Source organism: Chiloscyllium plagiosum, unplaced genomic scaffold (genome assembly GCF_037043375.1).
Source record: "Chiloscyllium plagiosum isolate Xiang-an unplaced genomic scaffold, Cpla_swu_hap1 HiC_scaffold_43, whole genome shotgun sequence".
Classification (NCBI taxonomy): Eukaryota; Metazoa; Chordata; class Chondrichthyes; order Orectolobiformes; family Hemiscylliidae; genus Chiloscyllium; species Chiloscyllium plagiosum.
The window spans coordinates 7,823,297-7,850,731 of record NW_028270181.1 but is presented as its reverse complement, the minus strand read 5'-3'; the positions used below and the strand labels follow the sequence as shown (position 1 = coordinate 7,850,731).

Genomic DNA, 27,435 nt, shown 5'->3' with positions numbered 1-27,435 from the left:
AGTTGCGGAACCACAAAGGCAAAAAAAAAGGGAGTTATGTACAGATCTCCCTGCAGTGGTCAGGACCAGGGGCACAAGGTGTACCAGGAAGTAGATAGGGCATGTCAAGAGGGCAAGGTCACGGTGATCATGGGGGACTTCAATATGCATTTGGACTAAGGTGAATAATGTTGTAGGTGGATCCATTGAAAGGGAATTCATGGAATATTTACAGGATAGCATTTTGGAACAGCTTGTGATGGAGCCCACAAAGGGGCAGGCTATTCTGGACTTAGTACTGTGTAATGAGCCAGACTTTATAAAGGATCTTAAAACAAGGGAATACTTAAGTGATCATAATATGGTAGAGTTCAGTCTGCAGTTTGAAAGAGAGAAAACAAATTCTGATGTAATGGTCTTACAGTTAAATAAAGGTAATTACAGGGGCACGAGAGAGGAACTGACAAAAATTGACTGGAAGCAGGGCGTAGAGTGGAAGACAGTAGAGCAACAATGGCAGGAGTTACTGGGTGTAATTGAGGACACAGTACAGAGGTTCATCCCAAGTAAAAGAAATGTTATCCGGGAGATGGATTAGACAGTCATGGCTGACAAAGGAAGTCAGGAAATGTATCAAAGATAAAGAGAGAGCCTATAAAGTGGCCAAGTGCACTGGGATATCAGAAGATTGGGAAGACTACAGAAACAAACAGAGGATAACAAAGAGAGAAATAAGGAAGGAGAGGATCAAATATGAAAGTAGGCTAACCCGTAAATTTAGAAATGATAGTAGAAGTTCCTTTCAATACATAAGAAACAAACAAGAGGCAAAAGTAGACAATGGGCCGCTCCAAATTGATGCAGGAAGGCTAGGAAGGAGATAAGGAAATAGCTGAAGAATTTAGTAAGTACTTTGCATCAGTCTTCAGAGTGGAAGATAGGAGTAATATCCCAACAATTAAGGATAATCAGGGGGCAGAGTTGAGTATGTTAGCCATTACAAAAGAGAAAGTGCGAGAAAAGCTAAAAGGTCTAAAAATAGATAAATCTCCTGGCCCTAATGGACTCCATTCTAGAGTTCTGAGGGTGGTGGCTGAGGAAATAGTGGAGGCACTGACTGTGATCTTTCAAAAATCACTGGAGTCAGGGAAATTCCCAGATGATTGGAAAATCGCTGTTGTAACCTTCTGGTTCAAGAAAGGATCAAGACAAAAGATGGAAGATTATAGGCCGATTAGCCTAACCTCAGCTGTTGGTAAAATTCTAGAATCCGTCGTTAAGGATGAGATTTCTAAATTCTTGAAAGTGCAGGGTCAGATCAGAACAAGTCAGCCTGGATTTAGTGAGGGGAGGTCGTGCCTGACAAACCTGTTAGAATTCTTTAAAGAGATAACAAGTAGGTTAGACGAGGAAACCCAGTAGATGTTATCTATCTAGATTTCCAAAAGGTCTTTGGTAAGGTGCCTCACGGAGGCTGCTGAGTAAGGTGAGGGCCCATGGTGTTCGAGGTGAGCTACTGGCATGGATTGAGGATTGGCTGTCCAAGAAAAGGCCGAGAGTTGGGATAAAAGGTTCTTTTTTGGAATGGTAGCCGGTGACAAGTGGTGTCTCGTAGGGTTCAGCTGTTCACTTTATATATTAATGATCTGTATGAAGGGACTGGAAGCATTATGGTGAAGTTTGCCAATGATACAAAGTTAGGTGGACAAGCAGCTGGTACTGAGGAGGTGGGGAGGCTGCAGAAAGGTTTAGATAGTTTCAGAGAATTATCCAGGAAATGGCTGATGAAATTCAATGTGAGCAAATGTGAGATCTTGCACTTTGGAAAAAAGAATACAGGCATGGACTATTTTCTAAACAGTGAGAAAATTCATAAAGCCAAAGTAAAAAGGGATCTGGGAGTGCTAGTCCAGGATTCTCTAAAGGTTAACTTGTAGGTTGAGTCCGTGATTAGAAGGCAAATGCAATATTGTCATTTACCTCAAGAGGGTTGGAATATAAAAGCAGCAACGTGCTTCTGAGACTTTATAAAGCTCTAGTTAGGCCCCATTGAACTGCCTACCCAGTCTTTCTCTCAGTTATAGCATGCATGATTTTTTTTTAGTCTATCTGTATGTGTGCAACAGGAAGTTTATAAGGGTTTTGACAAGTGGAGTTATGTGTTGACAGTTCATAATTATTAACTTGTAGCTAGAATCTATTTATTTGTAACAAGCAGCAATCTAGTTACAAATATCTGGACTGCATTTTCTGTCAACCTGGATCTAAATGGACAAGTAAATTGTGGAATTTTGCATATTTTTATAAAATCTTTAACTTTTGTGATGGCTCCAGGAATAACAGGACTTGATACCCCAGTGAGATATGACAACACATGTCACTCCCTGAATGGTGAAATATAGACATTTGACCTTTCTGGGGATTGATGCTTCAATATTAGATCTGCAAAACGTTATGGAAGATTCATTCTTGCCAGAAGTCAGAGCAGTCATTTTTTTGTGGTTTTAAAATCATCATTTTACTTTTTCCACAGATACATAATTGGGAAGAAAGGGGATACCAAGCGAAGACTGGAGAATGAAACACGAACTTCCATAACCATTCCTAAACCTGGAATAGAGGGAGAGATTGGTGAGATTCAGTAGGAATTCAAACGCAAAGTTTTATTAACATATGAAATTAAGCTGTAAAAGGGAAGCATACATCTTTTTAAGCACTGTTTATCAAGAATTCTGATCCAGCATGCAACAAGATATGGACAACATTCAGGCCTGGACTGATAAGTGACAAGTACTGTACATGTCACAAACATCTCAGGAAATGGATATGAGTTTGCTAGCTGAGCTGGAAGGTTCGTTTTCAGACATTTCGTCACCATACTAGGTAACATCATCAGTTAGGCTCCAGATGAAGCACTGGCATGGCCCGCTTTCTATTTGTGTTTAGGTTTCCTTAGGTGGTTGATGTCATTTCCTGTGGTGATGTAATTTTCCACAGCAGAAAACTAGCCATCAGGATACATGAACATCAACTATTCATAAAAAGACATGACTCTCTCACACTAGTATCCTCCCATACGGATGAGGAAGGACACCACTTCGACTGGGTCAATACATCCATCCTGGGACAAGCCGAACAGAGACACACGCGAGAATTCCTAGAAGCATGGCATTCCAACTGGGACTCTATCAACAAACACATTGACTTGGATCACATTTACCACCCCCGGAACCGGAAATGACATCACCACAGGAAATGGCATCACCAACCAAGGAAACCTAAACACACAAGTAGAAAGCAGGCCATGCCACCAGTGCTTCATCCGGAGGTTCACTGATGATGTTACCTAATATGGTGACGAAACATCTGAAAATGAACCTTCCAGCTCAGCAAGCAAACCTACATCCAGAACCTCAACCCAAGCTACAAATCTCAAAACTCGCCATTTCAGGAAATGATCACCTTCCCTTCATTGCTATTCACAAATTCCTTACCGTTGACATTCTGGGTGGGTTTGTCACCATCGACCAGAAATTATTTGAGCCAACTCCATACATATTGGGGATACAGAGTAGATCAGAGGCTGGGAGTTCTACAGCAAGTGAAGAACTTTCTACCTAACAATGAAAATATGTATTAATAGCAGATGTAGGCCATTCAGTTCTTCAAATCTGCTCTGCCATTCAGTAAGAACATGGCTGACCTATTTGTGTCATATATTTCTCATTCACATCTGTTCCTGATGACATCTTACTTTGTTACCTCCTAAGGATCTATCTAACCTCACCTCAAAAATATTAAATGATCCCTCCACCAACTCCAGCACCGTGGGCTGCCTTTGAGGTGGAGTGTTCCAAAGTGGCACAACCCACTGGAAGAAAGTTCTCCTCCCCTCCCCTTCCTAAAAGGGTATCTTTTCTGCATTCACCCACAAGAATCTTTTCCACATCCACTATGTCAAGACCGTTCAGGATCTTTTAAACTTCATTCGAACCATCCCTTGCTGTTCCGCACTTGTGCGGAACCAAGCTGAGCCTATCTAGTCTTGTAAGACAAACTACTCATTCCATATATGAATCCAGTAAACTTTCTCTGAGTCACTTCCAATATATTTACATTCTTCTTTAATTAGCAACCAAAACTTTATACTGAATTCAAGACCATGTCTCACCAATGCCCTGTAAAGTTGAAACATAGCATCCTTATTTTTATATTCTTAATGTAATAAAATCTAGCATTTTTTCCCAATTTGTTCATGGGATGTGGGTGTCACTGGCTAATCGAGCTTTGAGCACCCATCTGTAATTTCCCAGATGGCAGTTGAGCCATCCACATTTCTGTGGATCTGGAGTCGCATGTATTCCAGATGGCAAATTTTCTTCCCTAAAAAACATTAATGAACCAGATGTTTCGTTCTAACAATCGACAGTGATTATATGATCTCCATTAGACAAGCTTTTTTTAAATCCAGATTTTAATTGAATTCACATTTCACAACCAGCCATCTTTGAATATTTGTTTAAGATTCTGGATGCTCGTCCAGTGACATTACCACTACCCCCCCATTTCCTTAAATTTGATATTTCTCTTAAGTTCTTTAGTTAATCATGAATTTTGGGTTCTCCTCTTGGAATTTTTCTTTAATGATAGTGTTGTATTTATCCTGAAATATCCCCTTAAATGTTTGCTACTGCTTCTGTTTTGATCTATCTCCTAACTTAATAACTATTGTGAGGTATGTGTGTTAGTATTACTGTGCAAGTAACTCGATGTCTAAAACTGGTTCACCACCATAGTGTTAATCCATAGCCAAAGCTCTAAGCAGTTAGCATAAGATGAAAACTTTATCCTTCAGTTGGGATGGTAAATCAAGGCCTTGTTGACTTGGTCTGACGATTTGAGGCAATGGTGAAGATCCTGCGGCACTATTTAATTACTTTTGGTGCTAATCTCTGTTTGTCACTCAAACAGTACCAAATAAAATCCACCTGGTCATTTGTTACGCTGCCCCAGTAGCATTCACATTAAAAACCTATAAGGAAAATCTCACTTTGGGCAAAGTTTAGCATTGTGCAGAAAAATGGCCAGCCCTCACTTGTGCAGCCACTGCACTTGAGGTTATGATTGTGATACACGCCGTAAAGCAGTGAACTCTGCGCCACAGCCGAGCAGAGAATACTCTGTGGTATGAGAAAAATAAATTTAAATCTAACGTATGAAACAGAAACAGAAATTGCTGGAGAAACTCAGACAAGCCTGGCATCATCTGCGGGAAACGTTAACGTTTCAAGTCCAGTGTCTGTTCTGAATCTGCATTAGTTTGCAATGATGACGGGTCACCAAACTACAAACGTTAACTCTGCTTTCTGCCCACAGATGATGCCAGGCCTGCTGAGTTTGCCCAGCAATTTGTGTTTTGTTGTTTCAGATCTCCACGTTCTACAGTTCTTTGTTTTATTTCAAGCCTGATGTCGTCTTGTTTCTAGTCATCACCGGACAGCAGCGAGCGGGTGTTGCATCAGCACAGACCCGAATTGAAGTGATGTTGGAGAGCTTCCGCAGAAAGCAACCCTTCACTCATTTCCTGTCTTTTGCCATTAATCAACCCAACATTCAGGAACAGTTTTTGAAATTCAGAGAGCGTGTGTTGGATGAGTGCTCCCAGGTACGTTACCACAGCTGACAACAAGCATTAGCTCCGATACAGGATACGTAGGCAAGAGGGGATAGGAAAGGATGTGGGCTTGAAGCTAAAGGATATCTTCAAGAGAAAGGGTGATCCTGGCAGGTTCCATTCCTGATATTTTTGAAGGGTGAAAGTACTTTAAAAAGAATTTACATTGATATCGATTTCGTGATTTCAGGGACTTGCAGCCAATAGTTACTTTTGAAGCAAAAATAAAATCTAATAAAATCTGAAATAAAGATAGATAGAAAATGCTACAAATACTTAGATCAGGCACCATCTGTGGAGAGAGAAAAACAGAGTCTATGTTTCAGGCTTGCGACCTGTAGGAGTTAATATTCCCTTCCCTAGTCTACCAGTATACGTAATTGCTCTTTATTTATGCAAGGTACACTGAAAAATAGTTACACATCACAAGCTTATCTGTACATTACTTCAACCATAAGTGGCCTAGTTTTCTTTTATTCATTCCTGGGATGTAGGCATCACTGCCTGAATCAGTATTTATTGCTCATCCCTAATTGCCCACAGGGCAGTTAAGAATCAGCCAAGTTGCTGTGGGATTTGGAGTCTCGGGGAAGCTGGACCAGGTAAGGACAGCAGTTTCATTCCCTAAAGGGCATCAGTGTACCAGTTTGGAGTTTTTCAAATAATCAACAATGTTTTCATGATCATCATTAGATTCTTAATTCCAGATTGTTACTGAATTCAAATTTCACCATCTGCCATGGTGGACTTGAACCTTGATCGAGTCTCCAAATTGTTACCTGGATCTCTGAATTAATAGTCAGGCAATAATACCACTAGGCCATCAGTTTACATAGTCTTGTTCAAGGATCAGACCAAAGTGAGTGGGTTAGCCTGCTCCAGTCTGGCCTCCAGTTGCTAATCCCTTGACTCTGAGCTAACTATCATTCTGGGGCACCCTTCCTTATTCCATACAAACTGGCCTGAATGGTGATACCCACATCCCTTGAATTAATTTTTTTTAAAATTGGGGTCTCTTGCAGCTGTTATGTATTGTACAGATAAGCTTGTGATGTATAACTATTTTTGCTATATCTTTGTAGTGTATCTTTTTTCCTTTCCATATAAGCAGTATGTATAATCAAATTTTGGTCCAATCTTCAGTGGTCAATCAGTTTGACAACTGACAAACGTCACAAATGTTGCTTTCTTCTATAATTGGATGGTCTTCTCATGGTGGCACGGTGGCTCAGTGGTTAGCACTGTTGCTCCACTGCACCAGGGTCCTGGGTTCAGTTCCACCCTTGTGTGAGTTTGCACATTCTCCCTGTGTCTGCAGGAGTTTCATCCAGGTGCTTTGGCTTCCTCCCACAGTCCAAGATGTGGAGGTTAGATGGATTGGCCATGCTAAATTGTGCTTTGTGACCAGGGATCCGCAGTCTAGATTCATCATGGTAAATTGAGGTTATGGAGATAAGGTGGGATGCTGTTTGAAGGGTCAGCATAGGCATGCTTGGCTGAAGGGTGTTTATCTGCATTGTAGAGATTCTTTGATTCAATTTGGCTATTTGCTTGTTTTCTTTGGAAAGAGGCTTGTTTCTCCATTTTAACAAACCTTGTCCTTTGGCTAGCTTACTCATGGCTGCTGCAGTTTTTGATGTCTAATCAAGCATTTGATACTCACACAGCATGACCCCATGGTCAACCACACCTTGTCTTACTGACAAATGGTACATCATATCTCATGCACTGCATTTGTCATGAATCAGAACATCAGCCAGACACACTATCACCCTGCTGAGTTACAACATATAATTCAAACACCCATATCTCTTCACAAAACATTAGAAACTCACAGGGTCATTTCTTAATGAGTCGATCACCATCTGAGCAGTTGACCTTTCAGTAGAGCAGTCTTTGTCTTCTTTTTCTCTCTCATTTTGGTTAACCCAACAACTCAGGGTTACCAAAAGAGAAAATGCTGGAAAATCTCAGCAGGTCTGGCAGCATCTGTAAGGAAAGAAAAGAGATGACGTTTCGAGTCTAACTGACTCTTTGTCAAACTCAGGGTTACTGTGCACGGACCTTTCATCAGAACGTTCCATTGTGTGCACTTTAGTTTTGAAGTGTAGTTGTTGTTGGGCTGCTATATTTCCTTCATTGCAATTTACACCCAGGATGCTCCCCAAAACAGCAGTGTTGATTTGAGAGATCAATCTAATTTGGTTCTCGCTGAAAACTTGCTTTCAGTTTTAAATAATTCTTGTGATTCGATGGATCGTCAGCCATTCACCCAGAGCGTGAAACATACAACTTGGTATCAATTGCCCTCTCACCCAAGTAGTTTGTAAACTTGCATTATTAAATTCATACACAGAGTGTACTCGAGTATTGGCCTTTAGGGATGAGGAAGATGGATAATTATATGTCACAGCTATTTTCCAGACCAGTTGTGATCTACAACTAAAGCCAATTAACAATAGGCTATTGCATAATTATGTTAAAAAAAATACTGAGAAAGATATGCAGATGTGTAAAGTGTTCATCGAATATGGAAATTAAACTGATCAAAGGTTTTATTTGATCAAAAGAGCAATGTTGTTAATTATGCCAAGGCACTGAACCAATTCGATCCTTTGATTCCTTTGAAGGAATGTAACCTTTTATGAAATAGGCACTTCAAACTCAGCTACAGCATGTAAAATTGATCCAAATCTTCCCTGAGGCCATTCCATTAATGTCATGCAAGCCAAAATGACAGGAGGCCTGGAGCTGATGTTGTGCAGACTGAACTGATCCCAATTAGGTACCTCGAGGTACCATTTCCTATTAGTGTTTCCTATGTCTGTGTTGTAATTAGGCATATGAAGAAAACTCGGGTACTTTGGGGATATGAGCAACCTCTAAGGCAAGCTGGCAGGTGTGTACGAGGATCCCTGAAAGGTCTGGAGTGTTAGATTTGCACCCTATGAGTTATTTGACATAGTTTCTGTTCAATTAATACACTTCTGCAGTACGAACATAGCTTTTAATCTGGTCAGCTCAAAACATCTTTCAGAAATCATGACAGTGATGCATCAGTGTTTCAAAGACGCCATTTTGTAGAAACATTGAGAATCATTGATCGAACAGGTCATTGGGATCAGGTAACAAAATAATTGTAAAATATTCACAGGAGATGTAGCTTCAGAAATATCACTGCTTTGGGAATGAGCTCTGTTTTAATTTTGCACCCCTTATGCATGGTCAAACAGACTTACACTTGCACAGTTTTTTCTTTCTGTTAATGTCTTCTGATCATCTGTTCCTCCTGCACCTCCCCCACCTCTCTCACGTTCACCCCTCTTTGTCTTTACAGTAAGTAGTAACATATTAAGTGCAATCAAAGCAGGAAACAATATCACATTGTGGCCTTGGACAGCTAGACCCGGAAAAAAGGCAAATGACTGTGGGCTTGAAGACCAAATAAATATTCCCTGTTACTGATTAGATTAGATTCCCTACAGTGTGGAAACAGGCCCTTTGGCCCAACAAGTCCTCACCGACCCTCCGAAGAGCAACCCACACAGACCCATTTCCCTCTGGCTAATGCAGCTAACACTACGGGCAATTTACCATGGTCAATTCACCTGACCTGCACATCTTTAGACTGTGGGAAGAAACCGGAGCACCCGGAGGAAACCCACGCAGACACGGGAAGAATGTGCAAACTTCACACAAGACTGGAATTGAACCTGGGACCCTGGTGCTGTGAGGCAGCAGTGCTAACCATTGAGCCACCATGCCGTTCATGGGAAAGCAACAGTGGCAAAATCTCCACTAGGAAAGTTGCTTCAGTATGTTTTGTTCAATTGGTGTTGCTGCCACAGAAGCCTTCCAGCCCATGCTCCAGGTCTTTCATTGCTTATATGGAACACTGGGTGGGTATGTAGAATGATTAAAATTTCTGCAATTTTGTGATGCAATCATCTCCAGATAATTGACTATAACTTTTCATAGGTAATTCGTTTCAGCAATTCAACACCACAAAACGCATTTACTATCAGTGTGAATACTGCTGTAGTGCAGGCAGATAATAGAATCCCTAGAGTGCAGAAGCAGACCATTTGGCCCATTGAGTCGCACCAACTTTCCGAAGAGCATCCCAACCCAGACGCACCCCATCCCCGTAACCCTACATTTACCACAGCTAACCCACCTAACCTACACATTCCTGGACACTGTGGGGTAATTTAACATGGCCAATCCACATAATCTGGACATTTTTAGAGTGTGGGAGAATGTACAAACTCCACAAAGTGTTTTACAGCCATTGAATTACTTGTGAGAAGTAGTCATTGTTGTACTTGGGAGAGGTGAGTCATTGTAGCAGACATTTCAGACATAAATACAGACTAGCTTGACTCTTAGTCTTTGTAGAATCATGTGAAACCTTGAGTAGCTTTGTGCTTTGCAGTCATTCTTTGATAGTTAATAAAAACCGAAAGAACTGCGGATACTATACATCAGAAGTTCTGAGGAAGGGTCATTCGACATGAAACATCAACTCTGATTTCTCTCCACAGATGCTACAAGACCTGCTGAGTTTTTCTGGCAATCTCTAGTGTTGGGTCTTTGATACTTACTGTTCTCCAAGCTGTGATCCTGAGCTCTTTCTCCTTGCTAGTTTATAGTGTTACCTGGATGGATAGAACAATATGAAGATTCAGTTGTTCCCCTTCTCTTGTAGGATCGTGGGATTGACAGCAGTATTTTCCAGAACCCAGCAAAGCTCCACCTGACGATCGGAACACTCATCCTACTTAATGAGCACGAGGTCACCAAAGCTGCTGAATTGCTGCAGAAATGCAAGGAAGACTTCATCAAGTGAGTAAAGCTCTGGTCAGTTTTCAGCAGTCGGCTCTTCCACTCCTCAGCTTGCTGTCACGTTCCAGCAGAGACATGCCACTAGGATTGGTTTGTAACAGCAATATATGGTACCTCGGACCAAGTCAGTGTTTACAGATGGTTTTGCAAATAGATGTATTTGACTTCTGTTGTTGATACAAAGCCAACTATTTGCACGCCCTTTTCAAAAGCTTTATGATAGCGGCCAGAACTCCCCAAAGGTATTACCTGTGGATCACAATTACCATGAATTGTTTCATCATAATCTGTCATTTTCAAGGGAAGTTGTACACTTGTTACCATGTGGCTTAGTCCTAGTGATCAGAATATGATTGCGACTCGAGATCCAAGTTAACCCAATCCAAATCTCTGAAGTCATTGGGCTGTCCTGTGGAGTCTAATGGCATCCAGTAATGACTATAGATCAAAATACTTGTGATAGGCTGGCATTGAAAGGGTCCTGGTTTTAAATATTTGTGACTCCACAAGACTGTGTGTGGATTGCAGCGACACAGTATACAGTGAGAATGGTTTGAGAGCAAAATATACTCCGCTTCTTCAAACACTCCAGTTTGCACCTGGAGATTCGATCCCCGACAGTGTGGAAACAGGTCCTTCGGCCCAACAAGTGCACACCGCCCCTCTGTACAGTAACCCACTCAGACCCATTCCCCTACCCTATATTTACCCCTGACTAATGCACCCTAACCTTATGGGAAATTTAGGAGGAAATCCACACAGACACGGGGAGAATGTGTAAATTCCACACAGACAGTCACCCGAGGCTGGGTCCCTGGCATTGTGAGGCAGCAGTGCTAACCACTGAGCCACCATGCCGCCACCTGTGTGTAGAGACTGAGAACTCATTCACTTGGTCTGCTTGAAAAGCCTTACACAGCCTTCTAACTGTTCTCTCTCATCCTCTGCTCCAAATGCCAAAACAATTAAGGTTTCAGCAAATAATCCAAAGCAGAAGTGCAAGTTTCTGAACTTTGCTTCGCTACATCTCACCCCTTCAACAAATTAATTAAAGGATCTTCTCCATTGCCAGTCTAGCTTTGACATACATCGACTCAAAATCCCTTTGCACAGAATGGCTATATTTCACAATGGTCTTCTGGAGTCACTGATATTTAAAACCAGGCTCCCTTTGATGTCTGCCTGTCACAATTGATCTGATCTAGTCACCACTAGATGTCATTGCACACTTGATGTTGCTCTGCACAACTGCACTTAAATTTCAGAGATTCCCTTTCTCTTTCTGACTGTGGTGACTAAGACGTCCAGTAAGGCGTAAATGTGCAATTTCCCTTGAAAATGACAATAATATTAAAAAATTCTGTGTAATCCACCATTAATACCATTGGGAAGATCTGGCTGCCATCATAGACATAAATCAGGCAGCATGAGAATAGTTGCCTTGTATCAACTGTTCTCTGAATCTTCTGTTTGTGGAACTACCTAAAAATATCTCAGGTACTCAATATAAACATCCTTTGGATCAAGGTATGGGCAACACTGGATATCAGTAATACGTTTCTTGTGAGGAACCCTATCTGGCCCGCTGCTAAACAGGTTCAGGACAAGCCAGGGCCTCTGCCCAACCAACCTCCACTTCTGGGACCTCAGTACAAATTCCTCATGTACTTCTGGCAAGACACAAACAATGCAGCACATTACTGAGGAGTTTCCCCTCGATTTGATCACCTCGATTTCAGCAAGTGTGCAGGTTATTGCTTGACTTTGCGATTTGCATTCAATAAATAACATCAAAAAATAAAGTGAGGAGATGTTTCCATTAATGGGACACGGTCACAGAATGCGAGGATCCACAATTAAAATCGAGATGTGATAGAGTTTCATCTTCCAGAAAGTAGTTGTGTCTGGAAGTCTCTACCCAAGAGAGTTGTGGAGTTTACATTACTGAAAGTGTCTAAAGAGGGGTGAGTTAGAGTTTTGAAATACCAGGGAGTCGAGGGCTGTGTTGAGTTAGCATGAAAGAGGAGTTGAGACCTGAGACAGATCAGACAAGATCTTGTTGAGTGGCGGACCAGGTCTAAAGGGCCGAACAGCCTACTCTTGTTTCTAATGTCCTTATGTAAGTATCAAGATATTCGGAGGGACCTTGGCACAGCAGTGTATTGGCACACACTGGTGCAATGCTTACAACAACTGCACTCTCTCAGATTGATTCCCCTTTAAAGTAGAATGGTTACATCAGGCCTGATTTAAGCCAAGAACAATTTGGGGCTTTGTTTTAGAAAGAGAGGCTGATTATTCAACAAAGACGATTTGTTCATACAGTATGATGAGCTGCTAGCTGGTCACACTCGTGATACATCTTACAGCAATGTTTTCAAGAATCTCGGTCAACATACCTCCATTATCCTCCATGCTGGAGAACTTCCAGATGCCTTGACACAAAGGTAACACAGAAGAAAATATTAGTGTAACTTAGGGGAAATGGTTTCTGTAAAAAATACATTTTTTGGCTGTTTTAGTTAATTAGGAGAAAGTGGCGACTGCAGATGCTGGAGATCAGAGCTTAAAAATGTGTTGCTGGAAAAGCGCAGCAGGCTAGGCAGCATCAAAGGAACAGGCGAATCGACGTTTTGGGCATAAGTCTGAAAAAGGGCTTATGCCCGAAACGTCGATTCTCCTGTTCCTCTGATGCTGCCTGGCCTGCTGCGCTTTTCCAGCAACACATTTTTAAGCTCTGTTTTAGTTCATTGCTGACATAATGGGATGTAATAGAAATAGGGAGATCAGACAGCATCTGAAAACCGAAAACTTTAATCTGTCTTTTCTCTGCACTGCTAATGGGTCTGAGCATATTTGTTTATATTTTCAATTTAGAACTTCACTGATTGTTTTAAAAATGTCCTACCCCAAGCATTTTTCAACTTAAAATCAAAATTTAAATGCCTGTTTGAAGGCCTCTCTTCTCCCTCTGTAACCTCTAACCACTACTGTATTCCAAACTTTGTTGTGTTTTTCTTATTATTTGTTCATGGGATGAGCGAGGCCAGTATTTATTTCCTTTCCCAAATTGCCAGTTGCCAATAAGAGTCACATGTTGGCCAGACCTCGTAAGGAAGGCAATTTCCTTCCCTAAAGGATGTTAGTGAACCAGATAGGCTTTTCCTGACAACTGGATACATGGTCATCATTAGACACACAATTCCATATTTTTTTTAAGTTGAATTTAAATTCCACCATCTGTCATGGCAGGATTTGAACCAGGGTCCTCAGAACATTAGCTGGGTGTCTCGATTAATGGTCCGGTGATAATGCCACTAGGCCATCACCAACCCATTGACTCTGATTCTGACCTAATGTGCAAAACCCTCTCCTGCTTTCATCCCAGCCTCAGTGTTCATATCCTCCACCATTAGCACGCATGGTCTGAATTCTACTGCTAAGATCCTCTGCTCCTCCACTATCTCCTTCTCCTTGACAACCCTGCATTAAAAGAGGCTTTTGAACCAATTACTGTTCTGTCCCTTTAACCTCTGTCAACCCTACAAGTTTCCGAGGCCTCTGTATTCTTTCACCTCTGACCCTGCACATCCCCATGTTCACCTTTGGCAGCTGTATCTTCGGCTGCTTCAATCCTAAACTCTGGAATTCCCCCCCTCAACCTCTCCACCTGTCTTTCTCCTCATTTTGACACTCCTTAACAGTGACTACACACTAGGATACATGAACATCAACTAGCCACAAAAAGACATGATCCACTTTTATTAGTATCCTCGCATACAGATGAGGAAGGACACCACTTCGACTGGGACAACACATCCGTCCTCGGACAATCCAGACAGAGACATGCATGAGAATTCCTAGTAGCATGGCATTCCAACTGGAACGTTATCAACAAGTACATTGACTAGGATCCCATTTACCACTCCCTGAGAAAAAGAACTGGAAATGACATCACCACAGGAAATGACATCACCAACCCAAGGAAACCTAAACACAAATAGAAACCGGGTCATGCCACCAGTGCTTTCGGAGGCTCACTGATGATGTTACCTAGTATGGTGATGAAACGTCTGAAAATGAACCTTCCAGCTCAGTGAGCAAGCCTACATCCAGAACAATCCTTAACAGCTACCTCTTTGACCAAGTTGCTAGTATCTCCCTTTGTGACTTGGTTTCTGATTTTGTGCCTCAATGTTTCTGTGTTTCGCTGCTGTAAACCTGTCTGACTCTATGATGGTGCTGTATAGGACATGTTGAGACAGTGGGTGGAGACAGTACAGGAAGCAGACCCTACAGCCAGTCCTGATGCTTCAAGGTGAGAGGACGTGAGGGGACTTGCACTACTGAAAGTTGTGTGACTTACGATGAGACAGTGATTAAAATCTGTCCTTGTAACTTGCAGGCAGAGGGTAGTGGAAGAACCAACCCTCTTGTTTGGCTGTTGGCAGCAAAGCAATAGTTTCATGTGCAGAAAGCTCCTCTTGAGGCTGGAGAACAATCAGTCTTGCTGAGGACTATGTGAATAGAAGCAGTGGTAGAGGGGGCAGTGAGGCGCTGAGGCCTGAGTTCTACATCCTGTTGTGGTGTTGGCCGATCATTGGTAAATCCTTCTTTATTCAGGATGGCAATGGTTGGGTCCTTTTGTATTTTGCTTGAGGGGGTTAGAAAGAATCAAGCTCTAGCACATCCAGATGAAGACGTGTAAACATTTCCAAATCTTGGTTTATTTAGTTGTTGAAGTGTCATGGTAGAACATGTCTTGCATCCATCCTGGTGTTGCTGTTGCATATTCACTACTCTCTGTTGTGCGAACAGTAATGAAACAACAAAGCCTGCTGAGAGTCATCAGAGGGCGTGAATATAAATGAATGCCGATGTGTTCAACCTCCTGCTTGAGTAAACAGTTTTAAATAGTCTCTTTCCAAGGCCAGTGAAAGATTGGAACAGTATCCCTCAGGAGATTATGACGCATTCATAGATTGATGTTTGTTAGGCATGCATCATGTGGTTTACATGATGAGTACTAACGAGAAGTGAAGTAATTAATGTTAATTGTGCAGTAGGTTAAGTACAATTCAACTGCTTCTTATCTGTTTGCCACCATGGAATTAAGGAAATGCTTCACAATATTTAGGGCAATTTTTAAAAAAAATCTGATTAAACCTAACCAGCAAACCTCTTCAAAACCAAAAGAACTGCAAATGCTCTAAAACAGAAACAAAAACAAGTTGCTGGAAAAGCTCAGCAGGCTTGGTAACGTCTGTGAAGAGAAATCAGAGTCAGCATTTCAGGACAATCACCGAACCCAAAACATTAACTCTGATTTCTCTTCACAGATGCTGCCAGACCTGATGAGCTTTTCCAGTAACTACTTTTTTTGTTTCTGCAAACTTTTTCTATCATTCCTTTAATGTTTTCATATAGATTCATAGAGATGTACAGCACGGAAACAGACCCTTCGGTCCATGTCGACCAGATATCCCAACCCAATCTAGTCCCACCTGCCAGCACCTGGCCTATATCCCTCCAAACCCTTCCTTTTCATATACCCATCCAGATGCCTTTTAAATGTTGCAATTGTACCAGCCTCCACCACTTCCTCTGGCAGCTCATTCCATATACGTACCACCCTATATTATAACTTTTTTGCTTCATGTTGCTGTTATTAGATCTAACTGATGCTTCTGTTTAATCAGTAGCACTTTCGCTTGTAGAACTGAAGGTTATGGCTTCAACCCTACTCCTGATTTGGAGTACCTAATCCAAGCTAACACTTGAGTGCAGTGTTTCAGACGCAGTTTAAAACGTGCTCAGTAGGAAAAGAATCCACTGAAGCAAAGTAGTCTCCAACAATGCCTCGTTAATGGACTGTGAAGGCAGCAAAAGAGTAATGGAGGGGTGCGCAGTGACTGCAGTAACACAAGATGTCCTTGATAATTGGCGGGTTTCAAGCAAGGGTGAAGTTGGAAGTAATGATCTGGCCCAGAATTTTAGAAGGATCTTCTCTCCAACTGAGAAAATCTGTATTAAAGCAAAAATATTTTATCTGTGTATTGGCAAACAGAGGATTCAGATATGCTAAGTAGGACCATTAGCTTATCCCCAGTAATGCTTAAGGCAGCAGGTTTAGAACAAGTTCCTTTCAAACTCTGTAATGTATGCAATCCAAATTGTACCGTACAACTATTTATGAATTTCTTCTATCTCAGGGTTACAACTTTTACGTTCCTTTGCAGCAACTTTTATTTTTGCATGACTTTTGCTTGTTTTTGTAAATGGTAATGTAGCTGACTAATGCAACCCATTCTCTGAGCTGCAGCAATTGCAGGCATTTCCCACCATTTTCTGCATCAAAATGTCTACCGGAAAGTGCTGCAAAAACCTTCGAATCCTGTTTCTCCTGCTGTGTTGTTGCTGTCCCAGTTAGTGGCATTGAATGAGCAACTATTAATTGTAAGCTGAAGTTCCAATGCAGATTTATTCAAGACAAAAATAAAGACTGGTATTTATACAGCACCTACGGGGAGACTGTTGCATAGACGGTGGTAAAATCACTGCTCTAATAGTCTAAGAGATCTGGATTAACACTATAAGGTGACTCAAGTGCAAATCCCACCATGGCAGCAAATGGAATTTAAATTAATCAAACAAGAATCTCAGTAAAGATAACTGCAAAATGGCCAATTATTGTAATAATCCCATCTGGTTTGCTAACTCCTTCAGGGAAACAATTCCACTGTCCCATCCTGATCTGGCCTATATGTGACTCCAAACCCACAGCTGACTCTTAACTGCCCCCTGAAACGATCTAGACAGCCACTCGAGCATGGGGTGTAGGCAATAAATGCAAGCCTTCTCAGTGATTTCCACACCTTGTAATTTTTTGTTTAAAAGCCACAGTAGTACACTAACTGAATCCTGGGCAATTGGACTCAATTTAATTGGAGCTGCTACTGCTCTATCTTGATAATTTGAACAGTTTGTTTTACCAAAGAATCTGCTTATATTTCTACCTCTTTACCATGTGTAAGACTCAGTTAAATACTCTGAATAATGGTACGGGATGTAGATTCTGGGATTTATATATACTTTAATATCCTTTATTCTGGATACTTTACTCTGAATTTTCAGTATGGCATATGGATGTCTATATGCCTGAAATGGTTTAGTGACTTGTTCGTTTTTTTGTAGCCATGGTGATTTTTTGTTATAAGAGGGAGTTCCTCGTGTGTAGCAGGATTTCCATTGCAAGAGTATATGAGCATACAAAGTAACAGTTGTGCTTTAGGTTTTCAGTTTAGAAGATCAGAAGATTTTTCTTTTTGATTAGGGACCACACCCACTGCTTAAAAAAAATATTTTTTGATTGAGCTTAACGGTTTGCAGAAATTTTGGCTTTAGTTGGATATGGAGAAAGTGAGGACTGCAGATGCTGGAAATCATAGTCAAGAGTGTGGTGCTGGAAAAGCACAGCATGTCAGGCAGCTTCCGAGGAGCAGGAGAATCAACGTTTCGAGCATAAGCCCGTCATCATTTGAAACATCAATTCTCCTGCTCCTCGGATGCTACCTGACCTGCTGTGCTTTTCCAGCATCACGCACTCTACTCTGAAACTGGATATGTCAAACAATTGCTCCTGACAAAAGGAGATGGTTCAGAACTGTTAAGAAATTGCTTGCCTTATTGTAAGAAGTTTTGTTTGAAGTTCCCAGACCAGACGTGTTTGGCTGAAACTGTGATGGGGTTGTTTGAAGCTGAGAAGTAGAGGGTCAGTCGTGGGAAGAGTTGATGAAGAGGCTGTCAGATTCGTAAGACAGAAAATTGAACCTATAGTCAAATTAAGCCCAGAAAACCCATGTAAAAGAGAAGGAGATTCTCTCTGCTGTGAGTACAGTAAAGACATGCTGTTGAGATTATTGGGATATATTTTACAAAATCTTTAAATTGGTGTTATATGTAAATTGTTAGATTTATTCTATTTTATTTTCATTTCTTCTGCGTAGCGATTGTTATCTTTATTTGTATATTTGTGTCTCAGTGATAAACCATCTCATTAAAACTGAAACAAAAAAAAAGTTCCATCAAGCCAGGTTTCCATCTGGAATCTGACTTGTCCAGGAATAACATCAGCTGGGATCACAATGTTTTTCCTAAGTTACTTGTGGCTTCTGCCACTGAACAGGCATTCATCTGACCCTTTGTGAGTGAGCTCTATCCTTAGTTTTGTCCTGCGATTTTGTTTGTAGTCAGAATAATGGAAATGTTTTAGAACATAGAACAATACAGGCTCTTTGGCCCTCGATGTTGTGCTGACTTTTTATCCTATTCCAGGATCAAACTAACCTGCAAACCCTTGATTGTACTATCTTCCATGTGCCTATGCAAGAGTCGCTTAAATGTCCTTAACGTATCTGACTCTACCACCATCACTGGTAGCACATGCCACGCACCACCACCACCACCCTCTGTGTAAAGAACCTATCTCTAACATCTTTCCTAAACCTTCCTCCAATCACCTTAAAATTATGACCCCTTGTGATAGCCATTTCCACCCTGGTAAAAAGTCTCTGTCTCTCCACTCTATCTATGCCTCTTATCATCTTGTACCCCTCTATCAAGTCACGTCTTACCTTTGGTCGCTCCAATGAGAAAAGGCCTAGCTCCCTCAACCTTGTTTGATAAGACATGCCCTGCAGTCCAGGCAGCATCCTGGTAAATCTCGTTTGCATCATCTGAAAAGTTTCCACATCCTTCCTATAATGGTGCAACCAGAACTAAACATAATATTCCAGGTATGGTCTAACCAGGGCTCTATAGAGCTGCAGCTCTTAAACTCAAATGAAAGCCAAAACACCATACACCTTTTTGACAACTCTATCTACTTGGGTGGCAACTTTGAGGGATCTATGGACATCGACCCCAAGATCCCTCTGTTCCTCCATACTGCCAAGTATCCTGCCTTTAACCCTGTAATCTACATTCAAATTCAGCCTTCCAAAATGAATCACCTCCCACTTTTCTGTCTGCCACTTATCAGCCCAGTTCTGCATCCTACCAACGCCCCATTGCAACCTACAACAGCCCTCCACGCTATGCATCACTCCACCAACCTTTGTGTAATTGGCAAACTTACTAACCCACCCTTGCCACTTCCTCTTCCAAGTCTTTATAAAAATCACCAAGAGTAGCGGTCCCAGAACAGAGCCCAATGGAATACCATTGGTCATGAGCTCCAGGCTGAATACTTTCCATCTAACACCGCCCTCTGTCTTCTATGGCCCAGCCAATTCTGTATCTAGACAGACAGGTTTCCCTCTAACCCATGCCTCCTTAATTTATGAATGAGCCTACTATGGAGAACCTTATCAAACGTCTTGCTAAATCTACCTTCATCAATGTGTTCTGTCACATCCTCAAAGAGTTCAATAAGGTTTGTAGGCATCTCCTGCCCCTCTCAAAGCCATTCTGACTGTCTCTAATCAAGCTATGATTTTCCAAGTAATCATAAATCCTATCTCACAAAATCTCCTCCAATAATTTGCCCACCACAGACGGAAGACTGACTAGTCTGTAGTTCCCAGCATTATCATGCTGGTGGAGGAGAAGGAAACATTGCTGCACAGGGGAGCTTCAGAGAGAAAGTAACAGATGGCTGGCAATGGAATGATAAACCCATGTGGGCAGGCTATACCGATCGCATCCTAGATCTGGCTGGGCTTGATGAAGTCATTGTACACCCCTGGCTGTAGCACACAGCTCATGCCAGCTGCTGTTTGTTTCAAGTGAGGAAGAGATATAGAAATTCAGGAGGTAGGAACATGAATGAGAATGGAGAATAATCTGTGATTGAGTTCTTCATGCAAGGAATGTGGAAGCAGCATCTTTAAACAAGAGACGAACTGCATTTCAGTAGCACCTTTCTTAACTTCAGGATTCTCGAAGTACCTTATGCAAATGACTTACTTTTTGAAGGGTAGCCACAGTTGTAATCCTCCACATTGTTTATAATGCAGATTTCAGTCTATTCACAAGACCTTCCTTGCAATTTGGTGTTGAAGTGGACCAGAGGTAAACTTGATCAGTGTTGGCAGCAGATAGGATGTTGTGAAAGTGGACTGTGATGGAAGAAAATTGGGTAACCTGAGCTCCTTTTGACAGTCGCGATGTTATTGGGTTATGGCTTTGTGTGTTTTGCTATGTCTGAGTGTTAAACCCTTTGCAGTAGTTTGCAGAGTTATGTTTATACAGTGACGTGATACAAAGAACCTGACTTGAATCTGACGTTCAATAATGTGAACTGCACAAAGTAACTTTGAAAAGTGAGTCTGCAAGATCTTAAGTGGCACATCACATTGAGGTGGTTTATATTCTATGTACATATTACATCTATATACATAAAACAGAAGCTTTGTAAACAGTCTGCTTTCACTCTGTGTCATGCATGATTCTCCACTTGTGTGTAGTAATTTGATTGATCCACTGGCTAAGTCATTTTGGATCTTTTTATTATGAGTTTCAGTGGCTGTAGTTGCTGTCGTGATTTTATTCACCATTTCACTCTATCAGGATCAAAGATTATAGCTACATAAAGGGGAAATGGAGCTATTTTAAGATTGAATGAGGGCAGGGGGGGATCCCTTGGGTTCTTGTTGAAATCTAATCCTCAAACTGTTGCAGTGGGGATTCTGGATTAGTGGTGCTGGAAGAGCACAGCAGTTCAAGCAGCATCTGAGGAGCAGTAAAATCGACATTGCGGGCAAAAGCCACAGTGGGGAGCCATCTTGGTGATTTTTGTCTAATATTTGCACACAGTAACTAACTGAGAAAATTGGGCGAAGTGTGTGATCTGCAAGAATATGTAACTGTTATTAGAGGAGTTAAACAGTTCATGGCTCACCTTTGTAGCTTTATCTTCTATTTCTGATGCCCTTGTGTTACGACTCACTCGTTTAAATTGTAGACCCCAGTCTTTGAATACTTGCTGTGGTTGTACTTGTGTTAAGTGCTTGCTCATCCTGTGACTGACTTGCGCTATGCTTCTGTTCCAGCAACCTTACTGGTGGAAAGCCACTCCTGGTGAGAATGGAAGGGATCGAATACATGAATGATGACCCAAGTATGGTAGATGTACTTTATGGAAAGATTCAAATGAAGAATGGAACAGACGTGTAAGTGAGGAAGAACTTGACAAATCAGTCACACCCTGTGTGGTTTCTGGAGAAGACCAGTTCTACCAGATCATGAATGCAAAAATAAATATACCCTCCCCTCTCCTTTTTAACAATCACGTGGCTCTTAATGGGCCCAGAGACGTCAGTAATGTTCAGGGGACCTGGGTTCAAATCCCACCATAGCAGATGATGGAATTTGAATTCAATTTTAAAAATCTGGCATTAGGAATCTAATGATGACCACAAATCCATTTTTGACTATTGTTCACTTTCACTAATGTCCTTCAGGGAAGGAAACTGTCTGGTCTTACCTGTTCTGGCCTGCATGTGACTCCAGACTCAGCAATGGGTCCGGGGAAATAGGGATGGACAATAAATGCTGGCCAAACCAGTGACACTGTCATCCTATGAATGAATTTCTTTTAAAAATTCCTACCCAACCATCTCTGCAGGGATCAGTGTCTCAAAAAACCAGGTTAACTGGCTATTCATATTGTAGCTATTTGGGAAACTTTGTCATTTGGCTATACACCAAATACATACGACCTGGACTGTGCTGACAGAAAGGGTGGGAGGAGCTTTTGAGGTTTGGTGCGATTGTTGAGTGCCACCAGATTTCCTCCAGTTTCCACTGGCCAAAATGACCAGAGCTGAGGACTACTTTACGCCTGTGACTTACTGATGGCTGGGGGCTAGATGATTCAATTTGATTTGATTTATTATCGCTGCATATACTTGAGTACCGTGAAACGTTTTGTTTTGTGTGCAGTACAGGCAGATCATACCATACAAAGTGCATCAGGGTAATAGAACAGAGAGAGGAATCCAATGTTACGGCTGCAGGGAAGGTGCACAAAGAGAGAGTCAACATTAAATTTAAAACTTGAGACATCCATTCAGAAGTCTAACAACAGCAGGGAAGAAGCTGTTCTTGAATCTATTTGTAAGTGTATTCAAACTTTTATATCTCCTGCCAGACAGAAGAGAGTGGAAGACAGAATAACTGGGGGTGGGAAGGGTCTTTGTGTTAGTTGCTTTCCTGAGAAAGCAGGAAATATAGATTTAATCAATAGGTGAAAGGCTGGTTCGTGTGATGGACTGGGCTGTGTTCACGAATCTTCAGTTTCTTGTGGTACTCTCAGACCTCAGACTCAAAGGGCATTCAATCTCTTACAACCTTTCAGTGCTCTGACACTGTATCACTGACCAGTGCATAAATCTGTTTCAGCAGGTGCCCTCCAGTGTCAGGATGCTGGGTCAGGTGATATTAAAGGCATCCTGTTTATAGTTGCTTATTTACATGGAAAATGGAAGTCATTCTCACCTACGCAGGGGACCTGCTCAACAGGTTTACTGATTGGAATCTCTCTCTACTCTAGGGATTTCACATTGTGACACTAACCCAGGTAGCACTGTAACCCAGTACTTGATAGTATCACTACTAGGAGAAAGTGAGGACTGTAGATGCTGGAGATCAGAGCTGAAAATGTGTTGCTGGAAAAGCGCAGCAGGTCAGGCAGCATCCAAGGATGCTGCATCCTGAAGAAGGGCTTATGCCCGAAACGTCGATTCTCCTGTTCCTTGGATGCTTCCTGACCTGCTACGCTTTTCCAGCAACACGTTTTCAGCAGTATCACTACTAGCCCATCCTTACAAGTTGGATGATAAAAGAGATAAAGCAAGATAAAATACTGTGAATGCTGGAGAAACCCAACAGATCTGGCAGCATCTGTTAATGGATGCTCTCTGACCTCAAAAAAAAAAGGGTGACACGATGGCTCAGTGGTTAGCACTGCTGCCTCACGGTACCAGGGACCCAGGTTCAATTCCATTCTCGAGCAACTGTCTGTGTGGAGTTTGCACATTCTCCCCGTATCTGTATGGGTTTCCTCCGGATGCTCCGGTTTCCTCCCACAAAGATGTGCAGGTCAGGTGAATTGGCACACTAAATTGCCCGTAGTGTTCAGGGATGTGTGGGTTAGGTGTATTAGTCAGGATAAATGTGCAGTAATGGGGTAGGGGAATGGATCTGGGTAAGTTACGTTTTGGAGGGTCGTTGTGGACTTGTTGGGCCGAAGGGTCTGTTTCCACACTGTACGGATTCAATGAGAAACAGAGTAAATATTTTGCTTTTAGTATGACTGTTGAAGAAGAACCTTTTTTTTTCTCCACAGGCTTGGCCAGACGTGCTGAGTTTCTCCAACGATTTCTATTTTTAAGCCAGAAGAGATTGTTGGATTAGGGTTTGGGAGATGTAGTAGTTTAGGGCAAGGCCCCTTCCTGGGACAATGTAACAATACTTTGTACTTTCTTTCAACCACCCAAAGGATCAAGTGACTGACATCACTTGTATGCTGTGTATTCCTAGTGTGGTAAAGGAAAGTTCATGCAATCCACAAGTGGCTTTTAAACTGTTTTAGTCATGTCCGTTTGAATGCCCCTGAGGTTGGAATTGTTTGAAATAATTTGTATTTGTCAAGTCCAGTTTGTGTTTGCGTTTTGTTTTATTCATTTGTGGAATGCATGGATCACTGATAGCACTCACATGTGATTCCCATTCCTAATTGTCCTTGAAGATAATAGTGATCTGAGCTGACTTCTTCAACCGCTGCGGGCTTTATGGTGTGTGTCTATCCACAAGCTGGGAGTTATTGAGATGGGAGTTTCAGGACATTTTGCAGTAACAGTGAAGAAGCATTCCAAAGGAGAGTCATGTTGGACTCGAAACATTTAACTCTGTTTCTTTCTCCACAGATGTAGCCAGATGAGTTTCTCCAGCATTTTCTGTTTTTAAAGTGAAGTTCTCTATTCTCCCTTGTGTCAAAAGATCATTGGTTCATGTCCCACTCCTAAGCAAATAATACAGGATGATGTTTCGAACTGGTATTGACAGAGATAGAAAAGTCAAGACTTGATCCCAAGGACATGGTACAGCCAACAGCTTGAGAATCAACTTGTAAATTATTCCAGCGCACTCCCATTAGCGGGTGATAAGAGCCGGAGAGATTCCTGGTCAGCTGCATATGGAAAGAAACATTGCATCTCCATTATCACTCTCCGCAGCTCCAGAGCTGTCACATTTGTGGTCCTCTCTGATCTATCACCTTCATCCCCACCCCCCATCCACCTGTTGTACTCTTTGCTACCTTCTCCCCAGCCCCACCCCTCCCCCCTCATTTATCTCTCCACCCCGGAGGCTCCCTGCCTTCATTCCTGATGAAAGGCGTTTTGCCTGAAACGTCGATTTTCCTGCTCCTCGGATGCTGGCTGACCTGCTGAGCTTTTCCAGCACCACTGTAATCTAGACTCTGATTTCCAGCATCTGCAGTCCTCACTATTGCCACATTTGTGGGTGGTGTTTAGGGACCTGAGTGCTCAGGGTTATGAATGAATAAAATCGGTGAAGATGGGCAAGAGTGCATTACATAGTGGCCTTTTCCCATTGAACCTCTGCAGTAGCTGATCCAAGCTGTAATAAGTCCCTTCTTCAATCGCTCTTACTGCAGATGGATTTTCGCTGAGAGAGGCTGGCCTGAGCCATTTTATACCCATTGGAGAAAAAGCACTCAGGATTCATTGATGGTTTCTGAAAACGAAACAAACAGGGAAAGCTGGAAGGAGATGGTCACTATCTTAGAATGCAAACTGAACTGGCTACAAACAAATTGAGGGGATTGTAGATACACCAGGTTTAAGTATTTGAAAGAAAGATACCTGGGGATGTTTGGGGATTACGGAGAAAAGGGTAACATGTTGTGGATCAAACAGTTAGCCATGTTACATTTATCACAATTACAAGAAATTGTGGCTCAACAGACAATTCCCATTCCTCTGGCTCAACAAATGGTGGTTAATTAGAGAGTTTTCTGTGCTTGCTAATGATGGAAAGCTCTCAGACCTGGGATGAGAGGGACACCGGTTAGTTCCTTATGTTCCTATTCTCTTCCCAGACCCCTCTGGAGCAGGAAGGTAAACCCACTTTGAGACACAAGCTGACAAACAAGTCTGGCTTTCCCCTTCAGATCTTTTGTATTGTATTTGCTGCACCCAATGTGGCCTACTGTACATTGGAGAACCCAAACGCAGACTGGGTGACCACTTTGCAAAACACCTTCAAACTGTACACAAACAAGACCTGACCTTCCCATAAGTGGTCATTTGTCCTGCTCACATATCCACATGTCTGTGAATCACACTTGCTCCAGTGAATCACAGTGCAAACTTTACAGCCTACTGGACTTAATATTGAGTTAAACAAATTGTGAACCACCTCCCGTGTCTTCCCTTTCTTTTAGCTTTACCTATTACATTCTCTGTCACCATGTCCCCTCTCGCCCCACCCACACCCTGTGAACTGTCTGTTCTTTCCAGCCTGACAGTTAGACATTGTTTTATTATTCTGACATTCCGATCACTTAATCCGAACTATCAACATCTTTCTTCCTCCAGCCCTCTACTCCACCCATCCCCCACCTCCAACTATAGCATAAATGCTACCCCCTCCACACTTCACTTCAACTCTGATGAAGAGTCGTCTAGACTCAATGTTAGCTTGCTCTCTCTCGATGGATACTGTCTGACCCACTGGGATCTCCAGCATTTATCATTTTCAGTAAAGATCTGGTTTTGGTGCCCGCTCCTCGTGTTTCTGTGACCAGTTATTCCTTTGTGAATAGATTGCAGCTGATTGCAGATGGACTGATGGAGCGATTCGTTGCTTCTGGATTGTTGGAGAAGGAATGGGACAGGGTAAAGCTTCATGCTACTTTGATGAACACTCTTTTCAGAAGGGACCCAACAGGTAAGTGTTAAATGCTCAACCCATTTCACTTGCCTTACGCTATGCAGTATCACTGTGTGTGATCTGTGCTATGTGTGGCCAATTAAGGTAGATTCGCCATCGTCCTAGTGGATCATAGGGCTACTCTCTTAATAGAGAGAGAGAGACAGACAGATAGACACACACACACAACTGATGGTGGTTTAAACTAAGGGTGAGGAGAGAGATTGAGAAGGAGAGTCCTTCATGGTAACCTTAGACAGTGTGGGAGCTAAACACATGTTGTTGGCATCACTCTGCATCGTAACCCAGCTGTCCAGCCAACTGAGCTAACCGACTACCTGTCTATTCACCCGATGTATCTTAACATGCAGTGACCAACGTGCTTGGTAGACCATGATAATTGTAGACCCCCCTATTGGTTGGCGGGAAAATGAGAAACAAATTTGTAAGGAGATCTCAGTTATCTGTAAGGATAATAGCGTGGTTATGGTAGGGGATTTTAACTGTCCAAACATAGACTGGGACTGCCATAGTGTTAAGGATTTAGATGGAGAGGAATTTGTTAAGTGTGTATACCAGAATTTTCTGAGTCAGTATGTGGATGTACCTCCTAGAGAAGGTGCAAACTTGGGGAATAAGGCAGGGCAGGTGACTGAGGTGTCAGTGGGGGAGCACTTTGGGGCCAGCAACCATCATTTTATTGGTTTTAAAATAGTGATAGAAAAGGATAGACTAGATCTAAAAGTTAATGTTCTAAATTGGAGGAAGGCTAATTTTGACGGTAGCAGGCAAGAACTTTCAAAAGCTGATTGGGGACAGATGTTCACAGGTAAAGGGACGCTGGAAAATGGGATGCCTTCAGAAAAGAGATAATGAGAGTTCAGAGACAGTATATTCCTGTTAGGGTGAAAGGAAAGGCTGATAGGTGTAGGGAATGCTGGTTGACTAGAGAAATTGAGGACTTGATTAAGAAAAAGAAG

General features: G+C 42.0%; 1 protein-coding gene across 5 annotated transcripts in view; it reads left to right on the top strand.

Moving 5' to 3' along the window:
* The window catches only part of ascc1 (activating signal cointegrator 1 complex subunit 1), a 56,268-nt gene that overhangs the window by 13,580 nt on the left and 15,253 nt on the right, over positions 1 to 27,435 (top strand). For all 5 annotated transcript variants that reach the window (XM_043679134.2, XM_087982668.1, XM_087982667.1 and 2 more), the window contains 5 exons: positions 2,513 to 2,610; positions 5,466 to 5,644; positions 10,362 to 10,498; positions 21,550 to 21,669; positions 26,349 to 26,473. In XM_043679134.2, coding sequence (XP_043535069.2) covers positions 2,513 to 2,610; positions 5,466 to 5,644; positions 10,362 to 10,498; positions 21,550 to 21,669; positions 26,349 to 26,473 — 659 coding nt within the window. The remainder of the gene's footprint in view (positions 1 to 2,512; positions 2,611 to 5,465; positions 5,645 to 10,361; positions 10,499 to 21,549; positions 21,670 to 26,348; positions 26,474 to 27,435) is intronic.